The 19,362-nt window shown below is 41.8% G+C and overlaps 1 protein-coding gene across 1 annotated transcript in view; it reads right to left on the reverse strand.

Annotated features, from left to right (window-relative positions):
* The window catches only part of CCDC169 (coiled-coil domain containing 169), a 28,856-nt gene extending 9,904 nt beyond the window's left edge, over positions 1 to 18,952 (reverse strand). Inside the window, exons 1-4 of the mRNA XM_086481895.1 lie at positions 18,876 to 18,952; positions 12,709 to 12,791; positions 12,147 to 12,257; positions 12,014 to 12,054 (exon numbers count right to left, since the gene is read on the reverse strand). Coding sequence (XP_086338021.1) covers positions 12,014 to 12,054; positions 12,147 to 12,257; positions 12,709 to 12,791; positions 18,876 to 18,952 — 312 coding nt within the window. The remainder of the gene's footprint in view (positions 1 to 12,013; positions 12,055 to 12,146; positions 12,258 to 12,708; positions 12,792 to 18,875) is intronic.
* Between the last annotated feature and the right edge of the window lie 410 nt (positions 18,953 to 19,362).

A 19,362-nucleotide genomic window follows, 5' to 3' on the forward strand; every position in this document is an offset into this window, starting at 1 on the left:
TCCTTTTTATCCAGTATTTTCTCGTAAAATGTGTAACTGCTCGAGCAGGTCCAGATGAGGGCCACAAAGATGATCAGGAGGCTGGAGCTCCTGCCCTATAAGGACAGGCTGTTTACACAACCATTGCACTGAAGATACCTACTTAGATAATCTGGATACAACTTGCTATACTCAGCTGACTGTATTCATGAGACCTGCACTGCCTGTAGTAGGAATACAAGATCTAGCCAAGAGGTAGACATCTATATATATAAAAGAAAATATTGGTGTCCTAATATTTAAGTGAGTCACATTGTTTCAAATATATTTCAATATTAGTTCCAAATATTACTGTGATTAAAATTTGTTTTCCTATCCATTCTTAAAATGAATTAATCCAAACAGATGATGAAGAAAGAACAAACAACATTAACGTAAAAGTCTCTCACATCTGCTACATACCACATCTATCTCTGTTTTTATCTTTCCTGCCAAATGCATACCTCTAATACTTGTTATCTCATCATGGTTTCATTATCAATGTTATTACATTTCAGGGCAGTCATGTTCTTATATTTGTCTGCTTAGGGCCCCTGTGTAAAATAAGTATCTGTTCTAGAAGTTTTGCGTCTTTTTGTATCTAACTCAAGCATCTTCCTAGTCAGAACAGCTGAATCCTTTCACTTTCTGTACTGACTACCTGACCGTTGCCTTAATAATCAGTTATTTCTTCTCACGACCTTAATGCTTTGCTATGACTTTATTTACCAGATTTTCCCAGTAAACATGAAAATGAAGATAATACGACTCTCTCCAAATATTCTCCTGTTCTTTTTTAGTGGAAATTTTTCCCTATTTGTCATGCAAACTTCAGATCCAGAAGGCCAGTATCCATGTATGGTCTAATTCTCAGAGAGTTTATGGATGCTTGCTAATGGTAAAAAAATCCCAAACGTAATTTAAGCCTTAAGGCATCAATACTGGGTCCGGTCCCACTTAACATCTTCATTAATGGTCTGGATGATGTGGCAGAGTGTCCTCTCAGGAACGTTACAGATGACACCAAACTGGGAGGAGTGGCTGATTTGCCACAGTGTTGTGCTACCATCCAGAGAGTCCTCGACAGGCTGGAGAAATGGGCCGAATGGAACCTTATTAACTCGAACAAGGAGAAGCACAAAGTTCTGCACCTTGGGAGGAACAACCCCATGAACTGATATATGCTGAAGGCTGCCTAGCTGGAAAGCAGCTTGGTAGAAAGGGACCTGGGGGTCCTAGTGGACAAGTTCAACATGAGCCAGCAAGGTGCCCTTGTTGCAAAGAAGGCCAATGGTGTCCTGGGCTACATTAGGCAAAGCATTGCCAGCAGGTCGAGGGAGGTGATCTTTACCCTCTACTCAGCACTGGTGAGGCCACACCTGGAGTGCTGTGTCCAGTTCTGGGCTCCCCAGTACAAGAGAGATACAGACATACTGGACAGAGTACAATGAAGGGCCACAAGGATGATTAAGGGACTGGATCACATCTCCTGTGAGGAAAGGCTGAGAGAGCTGGGACTGTTCAGCCTGGAGAAGAGAAGGTTCTGGTGAATCTTATTAATGTATGTAATTACCTGGAGGAGGGTGCAAAGAGAATGGAGCCAGGCTGTTTTCAGTGGTGCTCAGAGACAGGACATGAGGCAATGGGCACAAGATGAAACACAGGAAGTTCCCTCTGAACATGAGGAAACACTTTTTATTGTGAGAGTAACTGAGCACTGGAATAGGCTGCCCAGGGAGGTTGTGGAGTCTCCCTCCTTAGAGATATTAAAAAAACCATCTAGACATGATCCTGGGCAACTGGGTCTTGGTGGCCCTGCTTGAGCAGGGGGTTGGACAAGACAACCTCCAGAAGTCCCTTCTAACCTCAACAATTTTGTGATTCTGTGACCCTCATTTTATTTTTACAACTGTGCCTTCCATCTCTCGCTCAGTACCTTGTTTAGACCTCTTCAGCTTCCACTTTTTTTGGGCATCTATCCAGCCTAGCACAGTCTTCTTTGGTCTATTTCAGAGTGAATGTGAAAATGCAATTTGTCATTACATGAGAGATTATGTCATTCTTATAAGAGCATTTCCATCTCAGGTTCATTACATAAATATATTATCTTTGACTTTGGACATCAAGCAATTCTATTTTCTGGATATGTAAAGTAATAGTCCTACCAATGGTTTCTAAGAGATAGCCACCAAACATATACATCTGCCTGTTTGGAATCTCCAGTCTTCTCCTTTCTAGGACCTGCAGATCATTGCATCTTTTATTCCTTTTCACAAATTTCTGTACAACACATTTTTTATTTGGCTCCAAATTTTTTTCACAGAAAACATTTCTGGCTGTAACTGAGATTTCCCTAGGAATGATTTCTATTAAAGCCAAGATTTTGCAGGAGCACAGCAAAAGGCACAGTACTTTTAAAACATGTTGCCAAGAGAGAATAACCCCTCCCACCAGTTTTTGTTTTTTTAAAAAAAAAAAAAAAAAATAGAAAGAGAGAGATACAGAAGAGCTATATCTTTCAAGAATCTTTTGCACGTGACTGAACTGTTATTAACTTTAATCTCTTATAACAGACACATTGGACACATGAAAAGAATTGTTTATTTGTTTGTTTTTTCCTAATTAAAGCAGGAGTAGCTTGGATGCAGATGAAATCTTTGTCCTAATACAGAAGGCTCCTACAGCCAATACCGTCAAAGTTGGCCAATTCAGGGAGAAAAAGTAAGCTGCAGATTAAAGAGAAGATTTGGCTAAATTCCACTAGGGTCATGTGCCATTTCATTACAACATCACTGTCTGTACAGCATTAAACAGGACAGATACAGAAGGCCTCAGCACTGTCAAGCTAGGAAAGTAAATTTTTTTGCCTTCTTGACCTGACTGCATATTAAGGATTATAACCATATGATAGCATATTTTGTGTAACATATTTTGTACCACCTACAACATATTGTGTACCACCACGATAAACTTAAATGCAGTAAATACAGAAGTTCATGCTGCTCTCCAGATTTGTTCTATATAAATCCACAGCCCACTGTTTATTTCCTCACTAGATTGTCCATCAGTGTTATATAAGATGGCAAGACTTGGTGTCGCAGCTCTTACAACACAGCAATTTGGCATCTCCTTGGTGATGGTACTCCTAATTTCTTAGAGTTCTTTCACCTACAAACTACACTACTTTTAGATCTTTTTTTCATTTAATCTTTTCAGAAGTGCTGTCTATTTTTTGCTGCCAATGCAGCTGGCGCAAGTGCAGATGCCTGGGCATTCAGGCAGCTCTGGAGCAAGGATGATATCCAACTGCAAGCAAACAAATGGTGCACTACACTGCTTCTGATGAGCAAGCAAATGGAAATATGTTGATAATGTGACTAAAGCATACAGTTACGATCCCTAAAGTATCTGGGTGCCTCATAATTTGTAATGTACCTATGCTTACAATTCTCCTGCGAAATAAGAAAGTTATAAATAACTCCAAATTTACAGATTAGGAAATAAAGCCCAGGATCAAAAAAGAATGAGTCTAAATCGCACTTCAGGTAGAATTTAACACCCTCATGCTAATAAAGCAATCTATGCAATATCTTACATTCTTCACATCTGGGTTTGCCATATAACTCAGACAGGCATCTGAGCTGTTGCTATTGTGGTTGCCCATAAGCACAAGCTTAATCAAGCTGCTTAGTTTGCTGCTGAAAGCCTTTATGGAGTCTCAAAGCAAAGCTTCCTGGTGGTCATTTCCCTAATGGGGCACAACCTGAGAAGCATGCTCCACCCATGTTACGTGAGGAACAAATCCTCTTCTACCTAACAGCCCCAAAATTAACCCACAAAGAAATTAGATGAGTTACATTTTAGTCCTCTGTCACCCTAAGAACTTGAATTCATAGCATCTTCTATCCTGAGAGTGCCCTTGCCATCATACTTAACTAGCGCTAAGATAATTTTTGAAGCCGGGCGGTTAATCAGGCAGAAATGCAGTATTTACATGGATGGAGAAGGAATAAGTGAGAAAGGCTGCAAGGTCACGCTGACTTCTGGAAAGGAGGCAGGATTTCAGATGCAGTTCTTGGACATTTCTTACGAACTTCCCATTGGTTTTCCATCTCTATTACACACTCTGTTGTGAACCCCAATCTTGCTGCCTTTCTCCCAGCTAATTCCAGTTAGGCAGCTAACTCAGCATTCTGACTTCTATTCCTGGGTCCACACACCTAATTGATGATGCAGAGCTCACTATGGCATCATTAAGCAACACAGACATTCCTACTCAACTGGAAGACCTCTCCAAGTCCCCAAACACTATAAAATGCAATTTAAAAAACAGACACAAGAAAATTTTAAATGATAAAACTTCAAAGTGGTTCTAGAGACCCACTTTAGCCAGGATGGGTTGTAAGTTACCTTCCACCCCTGCTTCCAAGGCAGTAATTGAAGAACTGGCTGAGACCTTATATATCTGAAGTCTTTAGCTGCTGCACAACAATATAAATCAAGAGGTGAGAAACACCAACATATGAACTCAGCCAAACCATTAAGGGCTGGATTTGCTTTTTCTGAATTCTGTGGGAAGCATGCAGAAAGAAACCTCACTGAAACAGATTCAATTCTTGATGCTCATGGTTGTATGAACAGATTAGTGCTTAATACAGTAAAACAACTCAAAAGCAAAAGTTCACAGAAAACAGAGCTTAAAGCATTCAGTAACACAGACTTGTAGCAGAATTCTTGGAGCACGGAAAAGCCTCAAAACAAAGCAAGGACAAGTGAGAGCTCAAGAGAACCAGAAGGAGCCTCCCAGCTATGCAGCATTCCCCCAGAAGGAGAAATTGCCAACAAAATTCCATGATGAACCAGTAAGATAAATTCTGAAAAAGCTTTTTAGAAGTGGTTTAACTGAATAATGATTTTTTTTAAAGTTAGATTTATTACAGGTTCTTCTACTAAGCCTTGAATAGCTGGACAACATATTCCTGAAAAGGAGACATAAGCTGACTAAGGGATTTAACCTGAACTTAAGATTCTTAGTTTTCAATAAGTCGTCCATGTCAAACCACTCTGAGCAAGCTGGTAAGCTAAAAAACACACTGAGATTTTAAATGAATACTTTTTTTATGTAACAGAATTTTGCAGGGCTTAGCAAGATTCACTTTCAGAGCAATGATATATTAAGTCTTGTGTCCAGCATTGACCAAGGCCCAGGGTTTCACAAAGAGAACAGCAATTCTCCAGTTCTTCTTTTTTTCACACAATTTCCTTTTCATTTGACTGTGGTTACATATTTGGCTTAACACTTGCCAGAAAATTAAATTATACAGAATGATACTGTAGCTGAATTTTAAGGCCACCCACATAAGTTGCTCTCATTATGCATTTTTCCTTGCCCTGCTACCAGTGGCAACTGAGGTGACCATTTCTATCAACCATTTCACAACAGACAAGGTGACAAATCCATGACATCATCAAAAGGCTCAAACTTGCTTTCATCAGAGCCCAGCTTATGCAGACTATTGATCCTTATGGCAATTCACTTCAGCTCTAATCCTCTTTAACTTTTCTCCATGAGTTAGAACAGAAGCAATGTATCTGTCAGTCATGCAGGAAAAAAAAAAAAAAAAAAACACAAGAAGCTTTGCAATCCACTCTACTTGACATTTTAAATGAAATGAAGTTTTGTTTAGAAAATAAACTCCCTTCCCTCCAACACTAGGAGCTGAAGTTTATCAGCTCATTTAGCCGAATCTTTTAACATATCATTTAAAACTCATCAGGAGCAAAAAACGATACTACATCTTTAGTTTACTGTAACGGAATTCGATTTTAAGTTGATAGCAATAAACTCACTAGTCATATATTACTGAAAAAATTATATATAAGAATTATTAGCATGGCATATTTCTACATACAATATGCATTCGATATATATATATATATATATATATATATATATATATACACATACGATCCTGTAAAGGCTTCGGTACAGGCAAAGGAAGGCTCCCAGTCCCACTTGTCTAAATGCCAAGTGCCCCCTTGTGGTTAGCATCATCTCCATACTGGAAACCAGACCGGGAGCTGAACTACGTGAGAGCAGCGTGTCCTGTTGGCACCAGACCTGTGCCAGGATAAAGAACTCCGCCTGGAGACTTGCTGCAAAATTCAGGCTCCGTCAGTGTAATAGGTGTGGGATGCTGCTACCCTAATCCCTTACGTCAATGGTCTCCACAGCATTGCTCCTAGAGGTCACCTGCTGACGTGGAGAGCAGGAAGTTCAGAGATCTCCGTTTCTGTGGTGCAGATTGACAGAACAAGTTGTTGCTGACTCTGAAACATTTCACTTAGTATCTCTCACGGCAGGCCTGAAAAAGGCTGGAGATTCTCCTTCCTTATACATTTTCTCTGGAAGATACCACAGGGTCCCAGTCATTTGCCAAGGAATTCTTGAGAGCAGCCAGCTAATAATGTCACTTGACTGCAAGATTTTTCCCTGATTGTTTTCTTTGAAATACAAAGTGCATTCTGCCTCTGGGAATACCACAAAGGGATTTGAGTAAAATAGTCTGCTGGTTTGTGCAAGGCCACCAGGAAGAACAACTAGAGCCAACATGACAAGGAAAGGAAAAAATGTAAATCAAAAAATTCTCTCAGAGGCATCCAAAATATTTGTCTGAGGTCAGATGAAAGGAGTACAAAGGGGAAGTCTGTCAGGATACAGCTTAGGGCAGTCAGACCAGACTACAGAACTTTCTCCAAAATACTTCCAAGTTTCACAAAAAGATAGGATATCAGATTTCTTCTTCCCATAGAGCTACTGGTGACTTAATCCAGCAAGAGCAACAAGGTTGATTTAACAGCGACTTGTCAACATTTCCTATACCATTATAAAGTGCTGATATTCCCTATAGGCAGTTATCAACACCTACTGAAATACCAACTCTTAGTTACATGTTTTCATAAACTCAAGATTCCCCTCCTGTCATGTTGCCAACGCCTTCTCCAGTGTGACCCTGCCACACGTTCTCCTTACAGTTTAAAACTGACAGCAAAACCCCTGAGGTGGTTGTGTGAGGGTCTCAGATCTGTGGTCACTGCGCTCAGAAAGGCAGCTTTGCAAAGCAAGTATCTGGCCCTTAACATCAGAATGTTCTCAGCTATGGTGCTGGACGTTCCTGAAAATGGTGATTTATCACAGAAACCTTGGTTCTTTGGCTAATCTTAACTAGAGCGTTGCTAAGGCAATGCTATCAGGAGTGTGCTCTTCTGAACTGATTTTGCAGTATGCTTTTCAGTATTTGCATACTAAAGCCGCTATCTAGGGATTTTTTCTTGCACAAATGGTGAGAGAGAAAGGAATAATTTTCTTTCTGCTTATATGGGAAATTAGCAGAAAGCATGTATTTCACCAAAACTCATTTAATGAAAAAAATGCGAACAAATGAATGCAGCATATTTAAGAGAGACAAGTAAAATTCACATCTTGTTATACTGTAGAGAGAAGGCATTCCTTCTGTAATTATTTCTGAAGTACTGTACGACATTTGTATTACTCATTCGGACATAAAGGAAATTACTGACTAAACAGTTTTCACTGTTGGAACTCCCTTGTGCTTGTCACTGTTCAGGTTATTTTTAATCTGCCCTCAGTAAACAAAAACGATTTTCTAAACCCTGGCCGTAAAAATTTGTCTGTTCAAGGTATTGGTTCTGCATTTATTGTCATGTGACACCCACACGATATTTTTGAAACAAACAAAAAAAAGATTATCTGAAATCAGTATAAGGACTTCAGAATGATAATTGTATATTTAAATGGTTTAGGGTGTTTTTAATAGCAAGGAATCATTCATCAGTAGGATTCTAACTCTAAAGCAAAAATAGTGCAAGCCATCTGCAACAATTATTGCAATTTATCAACACAGAAAATCCTCTGTGCTTCCCTGTTCATCACTCCAGAATTTGCATTTGTATTCTTCTCTTTCATTCAGGTTTTTATAGCTTCCTGACTGCCAGGGTCCCTAATGACTAATCTTTTTTTATTTTCCCTGTAGTGCTTGATACTGAGAAAATATTTTATGCTAACTACCTCTAAATGGGATGAATTATTCTACAGATATGTTTGTCTCCTTCTGTTGACTATAGTAGAACCTTAAATGACTAGCTGAGTGAGATAAATCTCTCTAGTATCTTTGAGGTATCTCTTCTGTTAAATACAGATGAAATTGCTTAGGAAGTTAAGAACCATTACAGGTCCTGCTAGTAAATCTAACTGTATAATGCTAACTTCCTTGGGAACATAGGTTCAAAAGACTTGCAAATACTATTTAATTTTCTAAATATGTTGCTCAAAACAAAATCTACTGTCTATTATTGCCATATTACAGAAATTGTATCATCTTGCTGGAAGAATCACTTTGCTATCTTTCCACAGAACTTCATATGCAACTGCAAGTTCATACGCAACTGAATACAGAATCATGGAATCATTAAGGTTGGAAAAGACCTCTAAGATCATCAAATCCAACCATCAACCCAACACCACCGTGTCCACTAAACCGTGTCCTGAAGTGCCACATGTACACGTTTTTGGAACGCCTCCAGGGACGGTGACTCCACCACTTCCCTGGGCAGCCTGTTCCAACACTTGACCACTCTTTCAGTAAAGAAATTTTCCTAACACCTAATCTAAACCTACTCTGGCATAACTTGAGGCCAGTTCTTCTTGTCCTATCACTAGTTACTTGGGAAAAGTACTTTTGATTTAACACACACAATTTTATATATACCCACTCTCAGCATTTTTACTTTGAGCAAATGTAGATTGATGACTGGCTGCAAAGCTCTTTGCTTTTCTACACCCACTCACCACATCTGTTCTTTATTCTCATCTGTGGAGAAGCTAAATATTCCCCCCTACTCCCCTGAACAACTCTTAAAAACATAAAAAGGATTTGGATAAACGATATGCTGAAATACCACAAACTAATCTGCGCAATTTTTTTACTAATTTTTTATCTCCTAAAATTTAAAAGAAAAAAAAAGCAGCTCTGCATTCTCCAAGAGTATCTGTAAATACACACTGACTTTCGGATACCTTCAGTTAAAAAATACAAAACCAGCAAAGCCCACAAAATACATCTATTTTCTTCCCCTCTTTCCATCTCCCAAAAATCAAAACAAGGAAAAATAAAACATTTCACTAAATCCCTAAGCAATTTCCCCTCCCCTGCCCTCTGGCTAGCAAACAGGATAACGTATTCACTCTAAGATGGAAGGCTGAAGGAAGGACTTAAAACTGCAGTAGAAAAACCTATGGCATGGCACATGAGCTCCAGACTTTCCTAGGAGTCCTTCAGTAAGTCTATGACTCTCCAAACTGTCTTCTAAACTTCTCCTGCAGTATGAATCTTTCAGTTGTGCTGTCATTCTTTCCTTTATCGGAACAGTAATCAAACCTCTCAGAACCACAGCTCATAGGTGAGGAGGAAAGGCAGTATTTAGTAGGGATCAGAAAAATACTGGATTGGTGCAGCCCAGCTGCTGGTAAAGGAGATTACCTCACTGGTAATGACTCCTCGAGTGCTTGGCAAGGTGTAATTGGATTGGGTAAGAGAGTACTAGCAATTGGATGGAAATAAACACTTCTGATACTGTAAGCCTGCATGTCAGTCTGTGCTTTACAGGCTGACAGGACTAACATTGTCTGAAGCAGACTCTACTGTAAATCTTCTGTCTTCAAGGCTTTTCTTCCAACATAATCCCAGCTGTATTTTCAAATCAACTCAGTGAAACAGGAAAGTGGGAAGGGGAAGATTTTGCTCTCTTTTTAATTAGTTGTTTTAAAAAAATATATCCCGCCAACCTAGAAAACAGCATGGTCTTTAGGACGGTACTGAAACTCACACAAACGTTTACTATCTGAAAGCCACGGATCAGACCAAAAAGAGCAGTTAACTATTCATACCCTGCTTACAACAGATAATCATTCCCACTAATAGGCCATGTAGCCCCCTCTAGGCTCAGTAAACTCCCATTAATCTTCAGAATCTGAAGCACAAAAAAAGTCAGAAGGAAACACTTCCATAAGCGTGACCAACTGGAATAAAAATCGTCAGAGCCCCTGCCTCATAATGTTCATTATTCCTGATTATGTTACAAGGCATTATCACCTCTTTATCTACCTTTCCTATTTCTAAAAGTGGGCAAAAGACAGAAAAGGTATCAAAGCAAAAGATTTCAGCAGAATGATTCAGGTTGGAAGGGACCTTAAAGATCACCCAGTTCCAACCCCCCTGCCATGGGCAGGGACACCTTCCACCAGACCAGGTTGCTCAAAGCCCCATCCAGCCTGGCCTTGAACACTGCCAGGGAGGGGGCAGCCACAGCTTCTCTGGGCAACCTGTGCCAGTGCCTCACCACCCCCACAGTGAAGAACTTCTTCCTAATATCTAATATCTAATCTAAGTCTCCCCTCTTTCAGTTTAAAACCGTTACCCCTCATCCTATCACCACACTCCCTGATCAAGAGTCCCTCCCCACCTTTCCTGTAGCCTCCCTTTAAGTACCGGAAGGCCGCTGTAAGGTGTCCCTGGAGCCTTCTCTTCTCCATGCTGAACAAACCCAACTCTCTCAGCCTGTCCTCAGTCCTGAATCTAAAATTGTTTTCACTTCATTTACTACTTTAGAAGACTAAATGGCCAAAATTGCTGTTTTTTCTTGTCATTTTCTTCTCAAGATCGCAGAAAAATGTTTTCTGCTTTGTTGAAATACAGGTCATGAAATATGTGTTAAAGAACAAAATTTAAAAAATTAAAACGGATACTTCCTTCGGTGTTGCAACAATATACTGTACAATGAGGAATTTTCTTGTAACTACGTTATGAAAAATGTTACTGCAACTATTCATCTGTGTTGTCATAGCTGATACAAAACTAGGAGTAGTGACTGATACACCAGAGGATTATGTTGCTGTTCAGAGGGGCCTCAACAGGCTGGAGAAACAAGCAGAGAGAAATCACATGAAACTCACTTCAGCAGGGGAAAATGCAAAAGTCCTGCCCCCTGGGGACAAATAAGCCCAGGCACCAGTAGACCCTGGGGGGCACCTGGCTAGGAAGCAGCTTGGCAGAGAGTGACCTTGGGGTCCTGGCGGACAAGATGACCACAAGCCAGCAATGCACTCTTGCTGCAAAGAAGGCCAATGGCTGCCTGGGCTGCATTAGGAAGAAAGCTGCCAGCAGGTCGAGGAAGGCGATCCATCCCTTCTCCTTAGCACTACTGAGACATACCCAAAGTGCTGGGTCCAGTTCTGGACTCCCCAGTACAAGAAAGATGGACTTCCTGGAGGGAATCCAGCACAGGGCTACAAAGATGATTAAGGGACTGGAGGATCTGATAGATGCGAAGAGGCTGAGAGAGCTGGGACTGTTCAGCCTGGGGCAGAGAAGGCCCAGGGGGACCTTATCAATGTGTATAAATACATGATGGGAGGGAATGAAGAAGAGGGAGCCAAGCTCTTCTCAGTGGAGCCCAGTGACAGCACGAGGGGCAAAGAGCACAAACTGAAATGCATGAAATTCCATCTGATCACAAGAAAGCACTTTTTTTACTGTGACAGTGGTCAAACACTAAATGATTCCATTATTTTGTAATCAAAGTTTAACATTTTTCCATTTATTCATAGAATTACTCCAGCTACTCCATCTCATATGCCTTAATGCAGCTTCCATCGCACAACCTTCACTCAGTTAAAAATTTCACTGCATGATTCTTCCCAACATTCAGGTCTTACGTACCTCTTACTTAATGACTTTACATTATACTTTATAAATTTATAAGCAACTGCATATCTGAAACAACAAAAAAATAAGGAGGACTGATTGTTTTCGTTTCTGAACCAGTCTGCTGGTATCTTTTGTCATGAAAAAAACCAATTATACAAGTTCTTCAGTTACACTGCAATTTGCGGTCAACTAAAAGCCATAGTACTCACCACAGGCATTTGATCAAAGGTGCGAACAATGGACAATTTATCTACAAATAAGCAGAAAATTTGACCCATTGATATCATTTCAACATACAATCATGAATTCTATTGAAAAACAGATATGAATACCCATTTCTACCTGCTGGATTTCCACAAATAAGCTCCATCTTGTCTTGAAGAATACTAATTTGCCTTTCCAGCTGTTTGTTCAATTCTACTTGTGTCTCATATCTGGTTTTCCATTCATTACCTTAAAAACAAATACAGGGTTATCCTATTTCCCAGACTATTTCTTGACATTACAAGTAAAAGGTAGCATTTTTTCAAACTGTTCCTAGTTTTTTTTCTGGAGACTGCAGAAGTGTCCAGTTAGCAATCTTCATAATGAGGATCTTTACACACAAAAAAGCTTGAAAATGTAAATCAAGGGAATTTTTCACTGGGCTTACTGTGTCCAGATTATTAAGCAATATCTATGAATTCATGTTATTCCTAGTTTCATTAATAATGAACAAAAAAAAGCTAACATGGTAGCATGTAGCATTCCTTAATTTCACATTTGCAACACCACACTTATAATAGTCATGTTCAAAAAGGGAAAACTCAAGTTTCTAAATAAAAAATTGTGTAGGGCCTACCCAAAAGAATTAATTTTTTGTGTTTCCTAATCAATTAGCAAGGCTCTACTGTAATTCACTTACCTTCATCTTCAACAGTACTAAGTCTTTTTTCCAGTTCTGTTACAGTGTTTCTCAGTTCAAATATTGAGGTTTCAAGTATCTGCCTGTGGTGTTTAGAGAAGTCAATAAATTGTCTATTGCAATAATCCTATTATTAAAATTAAAAAGAATAAATCAAATATATTTTCAGATGAAGTATCTATTGATCTTTCCTATGTAATTACATCATCTTGCCCAAGTTTTTTTAAGTATTTTTCTCAATGGATACTACAGTAGCTTAAAAACAATAGAAGCATTTCTACTTTGTCAATAAAATCACTTCCATAAAAAATCAAGACCAACATTTGTAAAATAACTGTCTAGCAGATCATCAGAATTAAACAAATGCAGAGAAGACACTGGCCTTAATTTTTCATCTAAGATGTCCGAGGAGTATGGTTTTTGCAACAAGAATACACCTGAGAAATGTGTTATTTGAAATTGTGAATTAATTCCTCGTTTTGACTCACTGCTCAATGATTAATAGTAATTTTCTAAATTGTACCCATAACAAAACCAATCAAAGCATACCATGTATTATGACTATCAGAAAAGAAAGCCAGTGATTACAGTCAGATGACTGTTAAAAAATACAGGAGCTAAAGCCACCACTTTTTTTTTCAGTACCTTAAACATAATCTTGCAGGAAAATGTACTTTTGCCCATTGATTACTCCTGTATACCGGTCAGGCAGCCAGAAAGCTAAGTACCATAGAAACTGGGCTCCTTCTGCCTTGGAAGGTGTGACCAGAAGCAGAAGCTGGCAGAGGACTTTGATGAGAGCACAACCCACCTGCATGCATGCATCAATGTGCTGAATGACTCTCACCCTTGTCAGTGGTAAGATGGCAGTTTGGTGTGCTACAGTGAATCGTACGATCTTGATCATGCCAAGAGGATATTACTGCTAACTACATTATTGACCACATTTATGCCAACAGACTGTACTTTTTGGAGGTGCCTATGGAAAAATGCTCCCCTGTGAGACCTCAGGAAGTCAGCCCACATCAGCAGAGGTGCAAGCAAAACACAATGCACCACAATGCCAGAGCAGCTGGCGGTTTTGTCCTTTAAAGTTAAATTTGGATGGCCAAGATTTCAAAAAATAACCAATGGTTCTTGGATGCCTCCATTTTTCAGGGGTTAAGGGTTGGAAGGGACCTTGAAAGATTATCTAGTCCAACCTCTCTGCCAGAGCAAGACCAGCTAGAGTAGATCACACAGGAACGCATCCAGGCGGGTTTTCAATGTCTCCAGAGAAGGAGACTCCACAACCTCTCTGGGCAGCCTGTTCCAGTGCTCTGTCACCCTCACAGTGGAAAAGCTTTTCCTTATGTTAATGTGGAACCTCCTGTGCTCCAGCTTGCACCCGTTACTGCTTGTCCTGTCACCAGCCATCACCGAGAAGAGCCCAGCTCCATCCTCCTGACACTCACCCTTTATGTATTTATAAACATTAATGAGGTCACCCCTCAGTCTCCTCTTCTCCAACCTAAAGTCCCCCTCAGCCTTTCATCGTAAGGGAGATGTTCCACCCCCTTAATCACCTTTGTGGCTCTGTGCTGGACTCTTTCCAGCAGTTCCCTGTCCTTCCTGAACTGAGGGGCCCAGAACTGGACACAATATTCCAGATGTGGTCTCACCAGGGCAGAGCAGAGGGGGAGGAGAACCTCTCTCAATCTACTGGCCGCATCCCTTCTAATACACCCCAGGATGCCATTGGCCTTCTTGGCCATGAGGGCACGTTGCTGGCTCATGGTCATCCTGCTGCCCAGCACGACCCCCAGGTCCCTTTCCCCTGTGCTACTCTCCAACAGCTCGGTCCCCAACCTATACTGGTACATGGGGTTGTTCCTTCCCAGATGCAAGACTCTACACTTGCCCTTGTTGAATTTCATTAAATTTCTCCCCACCCAGCTCTCCAGCCTGTCCAGGTCTCTCTGAATGGCAGCACAAGGTTTCTGGAAAACATCTCTCAGTGCTTGGACAAGAGGAAATTATGATGACAGCGAGAGCTAAAATGGGATTTTTGGAATTAACACTTAAAATTAGGCACAGTCAAAGCTGTAACTAACAGCAAAATGAAACCGGTTTGCTTTTCAAGAAATTCTAACTAGGTGCTCAGATGGATGCAGAGGGATAACACAGGAAGAATGAATTATTTAAATCCAATGTTTTCAGTTTTTAATTTCTGTTACCATTCCAAGAATACATACAATATTTCTTACATTAAATTTTATTATTCTTTCTGTACCATTAGCAAAACTGTCAGCCAACTTCCAATTATATTTTGTCCTGATGAAAATGTGTACAGAAATGATAAATTGTCAGGTGTCAGACTGTAATTGTTACACTGACAGTCTTATTTTAATTTGGCAACTGAAATCAGATTTAAAAAAAAAATATCTAATTACTATTGAACATTTCACACCTCAATAACACCCAGAAGGTAGCCAGGGTGGAACCTCTCTATTTTAGTCAGTGTATCTGCAGTAACTTACAGTCCCTGCCCTGCAGAGAAGGGATGTAGAAATAAATCACCTTGACCAACTTGGCAAATGCTTCAGCTTTTTAATGTATCAGAGTACTTTGCATTTCTGGAGTTATTTCTACCTGTGATAGGAAGAGACGGTCGTGTCATGTATCTGTCACTGTGAATTTAATGCAGCTGTGTATAGCTGCCTGCCCAAACAGAGACTTGGTCTGTGCTTCGAGGGACTGTGGTGTGACTTTACCTGTGACTTCACATGTGTTAAATGTAATTAGGCATATTCAAGGCCTATGAATCTTTCCTACATCAATGGACAATTTATAGTCATCAGAAGAAAGGCCATAAATCCTGGAAGCTCATATTTAAGTCATCAGGGGAACTTAGCTACATTCTTGAATGCTAAGCATAATAAGAAAGATCCTGTGAAGAAAAGGAGGAAAAGGCGCAGTTCAGATAAGAAGGCTGTGATTGAAATCACAAAAGAAAAAAATTGCTAAGTTTCTTTTTAAGACAGTGTACAGGTGGTATTTTACTTGAAAGAGACAGCCGCTTAGGATGAAAGATATTTTCCTGCACGTTTTACCATCCAGATCTGGATTATCTGGTACATGTATCAGGCATAAGGCTGCCTGAAGCCATTTTCTATAGAGGAGAAACCAGTGAAATATTACAGAAGCTCAAGGCAAATCACCAGTTCTAGGGCACCAACTCTGTAACATGACAGACCTTTACTGATTCCTGTAGAAGACAAAACATATAGGTACCTCCAGAACCTACGAACAAAGCAGAAACAATATTGCGCAGTGCAAAAGGCACGACAGGGCAGAGCATATGCAGTATTGAAACCTACAGACTTCTGACAATTGCAGTCAGCAGTGTGCTGGGAAAATGCTGCAGCTTTCCTTTCCAGCAAAGCCAGGGAAGCTGAAATCTCACAAGCTGAATTAACACACAACTCCATCAACATTAGGAGGTAGCTGACATGCATAAATATATGGCTTTAAGACCTCTTTGTCTATTAAGGAGTATACTGCAGTATTTATGCCTTCCCTCTCTCAGAAACATTTGCCATGACATTTCCCAATCAAAACCTGTACTGAATCCTGATTACAGTAATTCAGAGTCAGATTTAAGCTGACTTTCATTAAAGCTTTTGAAAGATTTCACAGTACTACCTCCACAATCACTGAGACTCAGCGCGTACTTTAGGTATAGACCCCTTACGGACATGGATGATTCAATTTACTCTTTGAAGTAAAAATTTCTTCTTTTTCAGTGCTAAATGAGAGTGGCAGGTGGGCTGTTAGGAAACTGCCTATATGGCACAACAATCAAATAAGCCAGTAAAAGACGACAAGGGTGTGAGGGCCGTGAAGGACTGCAGGCATCTATCTGCAAGCTAGTCATCCTCAGCTTGCTTACACCCAGTGGAGAGAAACAGGCACCTCCTGGGGTGTGAGTCAGCTCATGGTAAAACAGCCAGCCAAAGTAGGTCAGATGAATCACACTTTCAAAGAGCCTTTCTGTAGTCACTGACTGTACATGTCACTGTTTCAGATGTAGATGTCTAACAAGCCTGGTCATTAACAGTTAGGCTGAATAAACAACTTCTGTGACATTGGCAATAATGGTACATACAAGGCACATGCAGGAAACAGGTGCAGAATCCACCTGGAGCAGCAAGTCTTTTACTGCCATGTCATCACAATAAAGGTTTTTATTAAATATATTTTTTCCTTTCATCGGCAAGTAAGTCACCACTTCACAATGCGTGCTGGGCTTTGGGCCCAGTGTTTCAGAAGATTCTCAGGGATATGGGCAAGAATTTAAGGTATATGAAGAATCCAGGTTTTCATTAATTAAAAAACATAAATTGGAGCAGTGAAACAAAGCCAATACCATTTTGCTTTTTACCTGAGCACCTGTATCAGAAGCATGTGTCAGGTAAAAGAACTGGTACATGCAGAGGATAACCTATATTACACTGACACACTACTGTTCAGAAGACGTACTAAAAGGACATTCGCTTATCCTGTGGTGCAAGCATGTCCAAGATTCTTTTCATGCCATTTTGAGCGCAGAAGCTGCCTAACCATTTTTACTCTGTTAATACTGGTTTCCTCCTTTCCATTAGTGAATAAAGATTTTATAAAGCGCATAATTGCAGGGCTAGTTGCTAGAATCTGCAGCCAAGACACTGAAAGAAACATTGTCTGTGGGAAAAATCAGTATGGAATAGAATGTTTGAAAATACCATGGAAATGTAAATATAAGGGTCTGACTTAAGGCAGCACAGGGGTTCTGACATTTTCTGACTTTTAATTTATTAACATTCAAAAGGCAATCATTTTCTTTAACACAGAGAAAAATGTGCAACTTCCTAAGCAAAAGGGGAATCCCACCTAGAATCCACCACTGCATGAGCATCAACAATCATCAGAGCAGTGAAACATGTTAACTGGTAGCAGTAACCACGCATCTTCTCTGCAAACTGCACTAGAGAGATACCATTACCTTCACTGTAGGTTTCAGAGATATTTACTGATAGTAGAGAAAGAGTGAAATACAGCTTTCCAGTTTTATTCAACATTGTGGAAAGAAGTGTGTTTAAAGAGCACCTCGTTGTCCATTTGATTCTTCTTCCCCCAAAACAGGCATGTGCTCATTAAAGTCTTTTCTGTTCTTACCCTATCATGGCTTCCCATCCCAGTGTAGTTTTCAGCTTGTATTTTTTCTTCACTGTTCTGGATTTGTGACGAAAACGGTGTTGGTAACGCACTGCTGGTTTAGCTATTGCTGATCAGTGCTTATGTATAAAGGCCTTTTCTTCTTCTCACACCACCCTGCCAGTGTGCAGGTTTGGGGAGGGGACACAGCCCACAGCCAGGACAGCTGACCCCAACTGACTAAAAAGATATTCCATTTATACAATGTCATCTTCAGCAATAAAAACTCCGCGGGGGGGGGGGGGGGGGGGGGGGGGGGGGGGGGCAGGGATGGGGTGAGGGGAATTTGCCGGGGCTGCCTTGCTTGGGGATTGGCATTGGTCAGGTGGTGGTGAGCAACTGGTGGCTTTTGCATCACTTGCTTTTCTTGGGTTTCTGTTTCCTTTTTCTTTCTTTTCTTTTTATTTATTAATCTGTCTTTATCTCAACCCTCAACTCACTTTCACCCAACTCACTTTCACCCTTCCAATTCTTTCCCCCATCCCACTGGGAGGGGAGTGAGCAAGAAGCTCTGCAGTGTTTAGCTGCCTGTAGTGGTTAAACCGCGACACCCAGTCCAATTTTCCTTGCCTGTTCAGAATCAGCCTCATTTTTGGCTAAAATTATTTATCCTACTTCTCCAGGCTCCCCGTGCCAGTCGCAGCCCTTTGCCCGGTGCTCCTGCTGCCCACCATACCCAGTGCCCCACGCCCCCTCCCCAGCCCCGGCCGCGTTCCCAGCACAGCCAGCCCGAGCTGCGGGACACCCCCCCAGCAGACACACGGCCTCCCAGGCCGCTCCCCAACCCACCGCAGGAGCCGGAGCACCCGCCCGGGCCAGAGCCGCCATTTTGCCGCAGGGAGGCGGCAGGAGCCCCCAGACGCCGGTCCTCCCCCGGAGCAGCTGGCCGCTGCGGTGCCCGGCCTCAGCCCCGTCCCCCGCCGGGCACTCACTTCTTCTTCCTCTCCCGCCCCAGCTCCAGCGCCAGGCGGTCGGGATCTGCCGCCCGCCGCCCGCCGCCTTCCCCCATGCCGCCGCCGGCCCCCGCCCTGCGCGCAGCCCCAGCGGCCGTTGCGCGGGTAACGGCCGCCGAGCGCCCGGCGGGGGCCTGAGGGATCGGCGCGGCGCGGCGGGGCCGGGCCCGCCCTCCAGGCGCCGCGGTTCGGACAGGCGGGCGGTGGTCCTGGCCGCCGGCCCGGTCACCCCTCGGGGCGGGCGTGACCTTTGTCTCCGCCGCCGCCGCGGCTCTCCCGCTGCCCAGGCACAGCGGAGCGGGGGAGGCGGCGGCCGGGCGCTACCGGCCGCCCGGCAGCGCGTTCCCCTCCACCGGCCGGACCGTGGGGTGTGTCGCTCGGTCTGCCCGCATTCGTAGCAGCTCTCGCCCCTCGTTTGATGGCGTTTTTGCTTCCCTCTGTCCAGGGAAGTAAGTCAGCAACACCA

The sequence above is a fragment of the Leptosomus discolor genome, chromosome 1 (assembly GCF_034619465.1).
Source record: "Leptosomus discolor isolate bLepDis1 chromosome 1, bLepDis1.hap2, whole genome shotgun sequence".
NCBI classification, from domain to species: domain Eukaryota; kingdom Metazoa; phylum Chordata; class Aves; order Leptosomiformes; family Leptosomidae; genus Leptosomus; species Leptosomus discolor.